Source organism: Gopherus flavomarginatus, chromosome 4 (genome assembly GCF_025201925.1).
Source record: "Gopherus flavomarginatus isolate rGopFla2 chromosome 4, rGopFla2.mat.asm, whole genome shotgun sequence".
Classification (NCBI taxonomy): Eukaryota; Metazoa; Chordata; order Testudines; family Testudinidae; genus Gopherus; species Gopherus flavomarginatus.
In genome coordinates this window covers 64,248,941-64,261,044 of record NC_066620.1, presented here as the reverse complement: position 1 = coordinate 64,261,044, position 12,104 = coordinate 64,248,941, and the positions used below count along the sequence as shown (strand labels likewise).

Below are 12,104 nucleotides of genomic sequence, written 5' to 3'. Positions count from 1 at the left end.
AGGAAATTTCATTTACTGATCTGATCAAATTTACATTTCTGGTGTGAATGGAAACAGAAAGGTCTTTGGGGCAGAGACTGCCTCTTTTGTGCTGTGCCCAGCACAATGGGGACCTGACCTATAGATACTATTGTGATAGAAATATTATAATAATCCCAAAGGTCTGGTAATCTCAGCTACTCTAGAGTTCTACAGGACGTTTGGCTGGAATCCTGTAACCAAGCACTGTAGAAATGTGGGTACCACCCATAGCAGCATTTTGTAGCCAGGCAAACTGACTCTTCTATGTAAGTGTCATGTGTTAAGTTTAATCACCTTGACCAATTAGACAACCCTGTGGCTGGCCTTTCTGGTTACCATGACTTCCAAAAGGCAAGTTTTGGAATTAGTTCCTATGTCCATGCAACCATTAACACTGCCTTTGTCATGTGGAAAAGGTTATTCTTGTAGCTCCAGAAACCTTTCAGTTCAAGATAAGTTCCTCTTTCTGCAGATCCTGGGAAATAGTTCTCCCATCATTGCTTTCTAACTCTTGGAAGGTTGTGGCATAAATGGGCATTCCTGGAGCTCTAAAGATATATCTTAAGCATATGGAGTACATATGTTCATCTCATTCCAAAATGGCAAGGTCTGAGGGCCTCAAGGTTGCTGCAGGCAAGATGTAAAAACCCAGCACCAGTTGGCATGCCAGGCATCTGGGAAACTATTCACAGAGGCACTAGTGGGAAAGTGTATGAGCCTCATCTGAGGAATACTTGCAAAGTAAGTTTCCATTCCTCTGCAATGGCATCCTTTGGTAGGAAAATGCTACTGTCTTGGTTCCCACATAGTGTCTTAGTTTATAAAGCTCTTGTTTTATATGAGAGAAACTTCCATTGCTGCATATTATTCTACTATACTAATTAAACTCTGCTTATACATTCCCTCCCTACTTCTGGGATTCACTACTCACTACTTCCCCTAAGTAATGAATGAGGAGAGAAACTGTGCAACAGAATTAGAAATTCCTTAGCTGATAATTTTCTTTCTCTTAGCAGCCTTTCTTCAAATTCAGTCCACTCTGGTAGTCTTGTAAATAACATGATTATACATTGAAAATTTTCTCTAAAGGGGTTCTTCTCTAAAGGGAGAAATTATCATAGGGGTAATTTAATACATTATATCAAGTTGTTTTAATGCTAATAATTGGTTGCTGGAGTGTTTCTATATCTGTGGAAGAACTCTTCTGGTGGCCTGAGCTGAAGAGCAGAGCTTAGTCCTGGAGCCTCCAGCACAATATTGGGCCATCTCTGAATTCCACAGTCCATGAGTAATGAATTCAGAGAGAAATTGCTAGTAGAAAAGAAATATCTTATTTCCCTTTAAGCTCTAAAAGTCTCAACTGTTAGAAAGAGAAAGTGCTTACTGGGCTCTGTTTAGGCTCTGCTCAAAATCAATACTCTATTTAATCTGAAAGCTTGTGATTTGTAACCGTGGAATTGTCCTCTCTCTTTGCTGTAATTTTCTTCTTTGCCCCATCCTCATTCATTTACACTTTTGGGGAGTTGATGATTTTGGAACCTGGAACTTTGCCTCTGAGGTTATGACATGATTTTCTATTCTAAACATCACTGTAGTCACACTTAGAGGTGCATCTAAATCCAAGGGAGGCAAGAATTAGTTTAAATTGGTATAATTTATACCTTCATAAAGGTCTCTCACTGTGTACATTACATCAGTTTAAGCAGTGGCAGTGCAAATTACTTTGCAGCGTATCTCAGCCCTGACCTCAGAGGGACCATCTCTAGGAGTGTGACAAAATCCATGATTTCCTTTCTGAGATTGACAAAAATCAGCATTCTTGTTGACAGTGTAGACCATAGTTTTTTGCAGGGTGAATACCTGTCCACTATAAGCTAATCTGAGACTACCAGTTTGTTACATAGGCTAACTTCTTTTTGTCACAAGTGATCTAAGGTCAAATTCATATTAGTGACATGAAGCTGAAAGCTTGATGTATCTTAACAAATTGCCTTTGCAGTCTAATCCCCTAGGACTAGTTCTTCTATACTGACTACAATGGGCAGCAGGGCCGGCCTTAGGGAAAATGGTGCCCTGGGTGAACTTGTATTTTGGTGCCCTTTCTTTGAGACCAGGTGCATGGAGGTTGAGTGGATAGGGGCACAGCTCCTCCAGCAATGACTCCTCCCACTGCGGCTGCAGTGGGAGCAGGAAGTGGGGGTGGCATGGGGTGCAGAGCTTCCTGCAGCCAGGGGAGGTTCAAAGAGGTGGGTCTGACCCAGCTCTGGGTGCAGCCCATGCAGCGGAAGAGGAAGTCCCGTCCCTCCCCTAAGAATTCTCCCGTAGTTACTTCGGCTTTGCTGTGTAAATGGGATTAAAGTAAGATAAATTGTATTTGTCATGTGTAGCTAGCAATCAATACTAAGGCCTCCTTTTTACTCCACACTTGAATTTACAGGCAGACACATGAACCAGAAGAAAGAAAAGTCTCCTGCTACAGGGGGTCTGTGTTATTTAATGCACACTGGAACCAGTTTCTACTATGCTTCAGTGAGAAGCAGATATTGATGTATAGTTCTTTTTAGGCACGCCTACCTCTCCCTGTTCCCTCAGAATGCCTGGAAACCATCCCTGAAAAATCAGGAAAAATATGAAGACATTTACTGACAGCTCTGTCTTCACTGATCAGCTACAAGAAACAGAAGTTCTTCTTCGAGTGATTGCACATGTCCATTCAACTTTAGGTGTTTGCATGCTCAGTACACCAGAGTTGGAGATTTTTCCCTTAGCAGTACCTGTCAAGGTGGTGCCTCATGATGCTCTGCAATGTATAAATGGCAGAACAACCCCAACCCACTCAGTTCCTTCTTACCACCTGTAGTCGGCGGTCAGAACATGGTAGCTTGCTTTTGCTACTGTTCTCCCTTTTGGTAACATTGTTCTTCTCTTGTATATAGTTTGGGATTTGTCTATAGCTTAGCATAAGTTTCAGTTGTGGTTGTTTTTCATAATTTAGTGGACTATCAGTTCCCACTTGTTCTGGGTGCCAATGCCTGGTACCAGGAAATGCCTTGATTTCCTAGCTTTAAACCTTGCACTGGCTGCAGGAAATCCATGCCAGTGAGTGACCTCATTCTCAGTGTCTAAAGTGCCTTGGTGAGGGTCATGTCCAAGACAGATGCCAAATCTGTAAGCCCTGACCTAAAAAGGCTAGGGAGCTGAGGCTATGTCACCTTTTCCAAGAGGCTGCCCTGTGTCCACCATCATAGCTTTCCTGCTCGAGGCAGGCACCAACCACTTCTGCTTCAGATAGAAGTGCCCCTCCAGGCATTGCCACTCTCTTTCCCTGGTACCAAAAAGAAATAGCAGGGTACTTTGAAGGACTCATCCTCTAAGATATCAAGATCCCTAGTACTGTCAACCAGTAAACAGTCTGGGAAGCAGGGTAGAGTATCTTCAGAGAAGAGCCATTCCTGGGTGCCACTGGATCCCAGGCATGATCATCAATTCCATCATCTGTGCCTCTTTGATTGACACTGACTACTGCTAGCGGACTGTAGCAGGGTGGACCACTGCTCTGGCCCTGAAAGGGTTAAAACAGCCCTGGATAAGGGCTGGGGCTGGAGAAAGCAGCCTGTTAGGCTGGGCTGATTGGGGGAAGTGGCGGCAGCTGGGGCCACGCCCCAAACTGAGCAACAGGCCCTTATATAAGGCAGAGAAGCCAGGAGCACAAACAGTCTCTCTCTGCCAGTAGAGGGAGAAGGGCCTAGTACTGGGGGTTGCAAGGTGCAGCCCAGGGGTAGGCTAAGGCAGCAGGTCCAAACCCTCCTTGTCAGTGATGAGTTGGCTGATACTGCAGTCTGCCCCAGGATGTGGGGCTAGACAGTGACTGGCAGTAGCCATACGCTGAGGCAAGGTGGGAATAGAGGGCGGGGGTTCCCTAGGGAGGGGAGACCCTGAGAACAAGGGGTCACTGGGAGAACAAGGGCACCCTATGTAAAAGGGCACTGGGTCCTGGGAGGGACACGGGGCCAGTAGCTGGAAAGGCGGATCACTGGCCTGCAGAGGGCGCTCTGGACACTGGACTGAGCTAATTCCCGAGGGTGACCAGTAGGAGGCGCCACATGGGTGAGTCCGCCCGGTTACATGGACCAACCCATACCAGCAGTATCAACACCTTTAATGCAACAACAGCAGCATACGGGGGACCTCTCTGTATCAATAACCCCAGAGGCATACGCTGCAGCATCGGTGCCTCTGAGTATCAGCATCTCCAGCAGTAAAAGAGACATCTCGCCTGGTACCAACAAACTCAGTCTGCATCATATCTACCTAAAGGTAGAGGTCAACTTCTGGTACCATAGCCAGCTTTGGATACTCCTTCACCTCCTTGACCAGTGCCATCCAGAGGTGAACCCAGTGTGCTCCTCTTGATACTGTCATCTCTAGAGTCTCAACAGCAGTCCTCAGCACAGGAGCGGCGCGAGGGATTTTGGCACCCTAGGCGCAGGGCCGGCTCGCCGGTCCCGCGGCTCCAGTGGACCTGCCGCAGGCATCCCTGCGGACGGTCCGCTGGTTCCGCGGCTCCGGTGGACCTGCCACAGGCGTGCCTGCGGATGCTCCACTGGAGCTGCGAGACAAGTGGACCGTCCGCAGGCACGCCTGCGGGAGGTCCACCGGAGCAGTCTGCCACCCTCCCAAATCCTGGCACCCTAGGCGACCACCTAGGTCGCCTAAATGGAAGTGCCGGCCCTGCCACAGCACCAAACATTACCACACATCTCAGGTCAAGTAACTCCGGCTTATCTTCAGAATCAGAGATTGCTGATATGTGTCTCGGTCCTGAGATAGGAGGCATCACTTTCCATTGCTGAGGAGTTTTCACCCTAGGTATCCTGCAAAGTTTCCAAATTAGTTGAGGGACATGAAAGAGGCCTGTTCAAGGGATGCACAAAGTGGCCTTATGAATAGAAGAAAACCTTCCACTAGGTACATTTACTATTGAACTGGAACTTTTGGGCTCATCAAAAAGGTGTTTCACCAGTCTGGTCTTCTATACAGCATGTTCTGAACTATTTATTCCACCTGAAATAGCACCGTCCTTCCATTAGTTCCATCAGTTTTCATTTATTTAGAAGCTATCTCCACTTTCCACCCTCCAATTGCGAATCACTCAGTTCTCTCCAATATCACTCAGGTTCTTGAGGAGTCTGGGGTTATTTCCCCAAGTATTGGATCCTATCTTCCCTTGGGACTTAAATCTGGTATTAAGGCTGATGGCTCCACCCTTTGAACCACAGGCTAACTAGTAGTTGCTTCATCTTTCAATGAAAGTAGCCTTTTTGGTAGTGATCACCTCTGTGAGGAGGGGTAGAATTGTGAGCCCTGAGAGATGACCCCATTATACAGCCTTTTACAAGGACACAGTATTTACTCCTACATCCAAAATTTCTGACTTAAGTAATATCTCACTTCCACATCAATCAGGCAATATATGTACCAACTTTCTTTCCTAAGCCCCATGCTCAGAAAGATGAGGAGACGCTCCATACCTGGGATGTCAGGAGAGCCTTCGCTTTTTACTTGGACAGGACTAACCCATTTAAGTCATACTCACAATTGTTCATGGCAGCCGTGGACAGGACGAAGGATATTCCAGTCTCAACTCAGAGAATTTCATCATGGATTTCCTCCTGCATATATTTGTGCTACAACGTTGCTAACGCCACTCTGACAGAGTGGTAGGACATTTGTAGAGCTGCAGTTGGTCATCAGAACATACCTTTGTATCTCGTTATGTCATGTCTCAGTCTAGAGATGATGCCAGGTTTGGATGTATAGTCTTTCAATCATTGTTCAGTTAAAATCTGACCCCACCTCTGGATTGAACTGCTTGTGATGCACCTGAAGTGCATGTGCAATCTCTCAAAAGAAGAAAAAGTGGTTACTAATCTGTTCTGTACCTTTTGTTCTTCCAGGTGTGTTGCCCATGTCCATTCCATGACTCACCCTCCTTCCCCACTATATTGCAGTCTGTCCGGTAAGTAGGAACTATGGAGGTCAAGGTGGCTCCGCCCTTTATACCACTGTGCAGCAGCATGAGGCAGCAGAGGGTGTGGTACTGCTAAGGAAAAAATCTCTGACTCTGGAATGGATATGTGCGACACATCTTGAAGAACAACAGTTACAGAACAGAGTTAGTGACCATTTTTTCGTGTCTGAAATGTGTAGTAGGGTCAGACTTCCAACCAAAGACACAGCCAGCAGCAAGATCTAATAAGGCAGATAAACTTTCTTTTTATCACAAATATGCTGTCTCCCTGCAAATTTCTGACAGTATAACCCACTGTGTCAGTTGCTTCCTCTTCCACAGCCACTGTGTGTCCTCTAGATTCAGCTGTTGCTTCTGCCAGGGCCGGCTCCAGGCCCCAGCGCGCCAAGTGTGTGCTTGGGGCGGCATGCCGTGGGGGGCGCTCTGCTGGTTGCCGGGAGGGCTGCAGGCAGCTCCGGTGGACCTCCCGCACGCTTCCCTGCAGAGGGTCCGCTGGTCTCGCGGCTCTGGTGGAGCATCCGCAGGCACACCTGCGGGAGGTCCACCGGAGCCACGGGACCGGTGAGCGGCAGAGCGCCCCCCGCGCCATGCCGCCGTGCTTGGGGTGGCGAAATGGCTAGAGCCGGCCCTGGCTTCTGCATGCTGCTACTCAGCTATCTGACAGTGTCTCTGCTTGCTTCTTTTTCTTTTCTTTTCTTTTTTTCCTTCTTAGATCTGGTATTTTTTCAGACGGTTATACCATTATACATCTAACATTTGCAGCTAAGGGAACTATATATAAATATCAGAGGACAGAAGTCAGAAGGCTTTTGGGAGGTCCTCATCCTAGTAAATCCACGCTGATTTCCTGTTGCTTTCTGAACCCATTCATTCTTTTGGGGACAGAATTATCCTTTTTTTTTTCAGAGTGGAAAAACATACCTTTAGACAAATGGATTCTGTCATTCTAACTGTTACTATATGGAATGTGCTTCACTTCTCAGAAAGTGTTATAAAGAAGAGTGATGTGACTGTATTTAGCATCTACAAGATACCTATGCTTTTCTTCCTTTCCCTTCAGATGAGCTGAATGAAGGTACTTTCTCTACTGTTGTTTTTAAGTGCCCAAGCATTCAGAAGACTTCACAAAAGTCTTGACTCTCAAATGGCTTTAACTGGCTTTTGGAGCATAGGATATTCAAGAAGGAATTTCTTTAGTGTATAAAAGAAGGTGTACAGCAAATAAAAGTTTTAGTATCCACAGTTATGCAATACTCATATCTCCATATAACTACTGCTACATTTGTCAGAAGTATCCAATGTTTAAGATCAACAACCAAAATTTTCAGTACACTGTCCTCCCTTTCAGCCTCAAAAATTTCCTCAAAGATTCTGATTGCAATAGTGACTGCCCTGAGATGTTCACATTTTTCTATATTTAGATGATTGTCCAGTGAATGATAAATCTCTTCCAAAGGTTCAGATTGTGGTTACAAATGAATTATTGAGGTTTATTATGAATCTTCAAAAGAGTATTTTAGAACCATCTAAGATTCTAGTCCATTTGGGATCTCACCTCAATACATAGGAGAGTGATGTGAATTTGTATCAGAAAAGACTTCAGAGGATTGTTAAGCCAGGGGTCTATGCAAGGCAGGTGGTCAGTGAATAAAAAAGACTTTATATTAGCATATTGGAAATGGAAGCTGTTTACTTGGCGTGTGTACATTTCAAGACAGATTTTTCAGAATCCAGTTCTAGTCTGTTCGGACAGTTTTGAGGTGAGGTCTTATCTCAATAACTGATGAGGGACTGAGAACGTAGCCATACTCAGAAAGATGGTACCCATCTTGAAATGGACAGGAAAATAAATGCTCAGTTCCCAGCACAATCCATATTTGAATTTTGGGAAATTCAAAATCGTAGCAGGTTGGCTCAGCCACTCCAGTGTGCATCCTAGGAAATGTAGCATTATCCCAGAAGTATTTCATCTGATTTGCATGATACATGGAGTTATAGTAATAGGCTTATTTAACAGAAGCCACAACTGCAAATTACTTCTCTTCTACAGTAACAGGGATCAACTAGGAATAGACACAGTCTGTTCCTTGGAATTGCAGAGTTCTCTGTGCCTTCCCTTCTTTTCCCCCTCATTCTCAAAATGCTGTGAAAAGTATGAAGAGAAAACGCAAAGCTGCATGGTTGCAGAGAAGCTTTCTTGTGGTCTTGACCCAACTGACCTAAGCAAAGCCCATGAAGTCTACGGCTACTTGCTGCCAAAAAGTTAATTTTTCACTAACACTAGTAATTCATACACCTGCCTGATTATTATTTTAACCAATTCCATTAGTGTGTTAATACTAGGAAAATTGCTTTTGGTTCCAGTGTGCACTAACAATATTTTCTTCTAATTCATTTTATTGATGTCATTTGTCTATCAATCAGCCATAGACAGAAGAGAAGCCATTAGTATGGATTAGTGGTCTCTCAGAAATCCATTTCACAGGTAGAGAAAAATTCCAGTCAGGTCAGTATATACAATGCTCAGTACACATAGGCAGCAGATCTGTTGAGTAAGGTACCAATTTTTACATAGCTATTTTTCTGACCATGACCACACTTCAACACATTAGGTGACTGGCATGTTGAAGTCCAATCGGATTTTTTTCCACTGACTTCAATGTGTCCAGGCTTTTACTCATTTACTGCTGCTAACTGGCAAGTTTTGTTGTTTGAGATGCCTAATAAATGTGCTATGTCTGAAAGTGATTTAAAAAAAATGTAAGTACAGTATTCCACAACTCCATCTTTATCTTGTATTTCCTTGCTTCTACATTTTGCCAATTTTTAGAAGGAGCAAAATAGCATGCAACAGGCATTTACATGTACATGTTCATACAGGGGAATAAAAATAACAGACTAGTACATATCTGAGGTTCCCTGGTGTCATATCAAGAACATTGTCAGCAAATCATAGGCTTACACCTAAGGTGACCAGAAAAATTGAGACAGGGGTGGGGGATGATAGAGCCTATATAAGAAAAAGACCCAAAAATCGGGACTGTCCCTATAAAATTGGGATATCTGGTCACCCTACCTGCACCACATGAGGAGTTTAAAATGTGGTTGTGAGGGATGTAAGGCTGTTCAGTGTTTTATAATGCCTTCATTTTAAGGGTTACTTCTCCATATTTTACATAGAACTATTTTTCCTTTTACACTTACATTTACAGAGAAGCATACAATGCTAACCTGAAACATTAATAATGAAGGATCTGAGATAACATAAGGGAGGTAGATGGGCAGCCTTACCATGTGTAAAAGTGGTAAGAATTTTGAAAGGCATATAAATCAAAATGCATCAGAGAAGGGATTAAGGCAAAAAGGACAATCTAAGTGCACTTGAGTAACTCAGTGTCATAATATGAAACTGAAAAATTAAAACTACTTTTAACAAATAGACTATACATAGAAAAAAAAGAAAGATTATATTCTGAGTGGCAGACATGCTGAATCTATTGAAGTCAATGGGAACTGCAAGTACTCATCACATCTGAAAATTAGGCCAAGTATAGTCCTTAACATAATACACTATCATCCTGATCAAGCAATAGAGACATGGGAGATTTTAAAACCCAGGGCTATTAAGATGATTAGGATGGGTAGTGATAAATGTTTTTGTTGTTTTTCTTTCACGTTGTTCCAATATGCTGCACCTGAAATCCATTTTTAATTATTAATGCCACAGAGGAATGCATAATGGGGTATTTGGACTGTGTCATTTATTCACTGTAATCTTTAATTCCAGTTTAACTTCACCAGAAATAATAATGAAACAACATAGTGAGTAAATTTAAAGAAAACAGACTGACTATTTATTTTCAATGGTATTCTTAAGGAACGGCGCAAGTTTGGCCCTTTGGGTTGGAATATTCCCTATGAATTCAACTCTGCTGACTTTACAGCCAGTGTTCAGTTTATACAGAATCACTTAGATGAATGTGACATCAAGAAAGTGAGTAATATTTATGTAAACTGTATCTGTAATTGCTTCTTACTTCACATAGTTCTGTTTATATTGTGAAGAGTATTTATCCTTTCAGCCATACAAATAGTGACCAAAATGTCAATTCTGAAGGACAGTCAGTCTAGTATGGACACTATTATCCACATGAAAACTGTAAGAAAAAAAATTGCAAATTAATTGAAAAAGCATTAAGTGTTTTCTCATCAGTCACTATATGTCAAATTCTGCAGTTCTTACTCAGCCCATATTCCCATGAACTACATCCTCAGGATGCTCAAATCTGTGATGAGATTGGGGCAGAGTGTTCAGGAGCTATAACTGGTTATTGTTTCTCAGCTTCTCCTATTTCACTCTCTCCTGGGGTGCTGTGGGTGGCTGTGTCAGAGAGGGAAGATGTCCTTTGCTGAATATTCTCTTAGGTTCTGACAAAGGCACATTTCTATCCTGTTCTCCTTAGGCTCCCAAGGTCTAGTGCACAGAAGCAGGTAATCGAATAGCCATCTTCTGCAATGCATCAGGTGGCCACTGAGAGAGTGGCTGAGAAACAAGGAAGAGACTGCAGCTGTTCAAAGGCCTTCCAAACCACATCAAATCTGCTTTTGGGACTACAAAGGAGGTGGTGGGAGGTTTTGGGGGAGGCAAAGCCTCCATGTCATGACAGGACCAATTCTAATACTTGAGTTTAAAAATTATAGGACATGATTCAGGGAATATATTTGAAATTTGTGATCAAACTTTGTCTTCTAAACACAGTCATCCTTGAGGGTCACAATTTAGAGCCTCAGAGACTACAGGAGTCCCCCAACCTACTGGTTGGACACCACTGCCATAAGTGGATATTGATTGTAACTACACTATTTTATTTTATTTGTATCTAGGGTATATCATGGAGCACAGTACGATACATGATTGGAGAAGTACAATATGGAGGTCGAGTCACTGATGATTATGATAAGCGTCTTCTTAATTGTTTTGCAAGGGTAAGAGAGCTTGAAAATACAGAAAATCTGACAACTGTATCAGTATTCATTTTTACTAAAATATATAGTGATTGTTAAAAATATTGTGATTTTTGCAGTTAGATTTCATGCAGTGAATATTTCAGTCAATATTGCAATTATATTGTATGAAGATAATCATCTAGTGTGTCAGAACTCTTATTTCTGTTGGGTTTTTATCTTCTCAACACTCTACTTGTAAAAGCCTTGCCTTGTTGGTAAAGTACACAAATTATCCTTCTTAGCCCATGAGATTCTCCTCCTTGAATAGCCCTCTTAAAATAGGAGCATGCACACTTTTTAATAAAGAAAATTAATTTACACAACTTGAACTCATGTTTGAAGGAATCACTTTGAAATGACACAGCCTTATTTTTGTTTTAGAGTAAAATGACTGGTTTTAGCTCAACTAGAATTCTAACTTCCCAAGAAGACAGAAGAAAATAAATGAAAGGTTGAAATCCGTGGGTGAAATGGCAAAGTTATCCAAAGTTTTGATTTCTCTAAGTGTGTCTTTTTTTATTTTGCACAGGTGTGGTTCAGTGAAAAGATGTTTGAGAGCACATTTTGTTTCTACACTGGATATAAAATCCCAGTATGCAAAACTCTGGATCAGTATCAGGAGTACATTCAGACCCTCCCTGCCATGGATAGCCCAGAAGTCTTTGGTCTTCACCCAAATGCTGACATCACGTAAGTGGTTCTCAAACATTATGAAACTGAGGATTTTTTCTTTCAATTTTTGAAAGCAGAGCCCTATCATATATATTTGTGTAAAAGCATACATTTTGCAGGGAAAGTCTTGGACCTGTGTGGAGTCCACTGCTTGAGGAAGCTTTTATGGACTGTTTGAAAGCACAATTTTCAATTTAAAAACATCTTTTTCAAAATATTAACCTGTGGTAATGTACATGTAGACTGAGAGCAGTCTAGCAGCTTTATGGTGTATCTCTGATAACAATTTTACTTATTCTTTTAAAGCAATCACTTACTTTCAAAAACAATGGAAGGGAAGCCATAGAAGTCTTTTTAGAATTCTGCTAACATT

At 42.5% G+C, this 12,104-nt stretch overlaps 1 protein-coding gene across 1 annotated transcript in view; it reads left to right on the top strand.

Moving 5' to 3' along the window:
* Window positions 1-12,104, top strand: part of DNAH8 (dynein axonemal heavy chain 8) — a 593,210-nt gene that overhangs the window by 553,581 nt on the left and 27,525 nt on the right. The window contains exons 87-89 of the mRNA XM_050948396.1: window positions 9,930-10,046; window positions 10,937-11,038; window positions 11,589-11,749. Coding sequence (XP_050804353.1) covers window positions 9,930-10,046; window positions 10,937-11,038; window positions 11,589-11,749 — 380 coding nt within the window. The remainder of the gene's footprint in view (window positions 1-9,929; window positions 10,047-10,936; window positions 11,039-11,588; window positions 11,750-12,104) is intronic.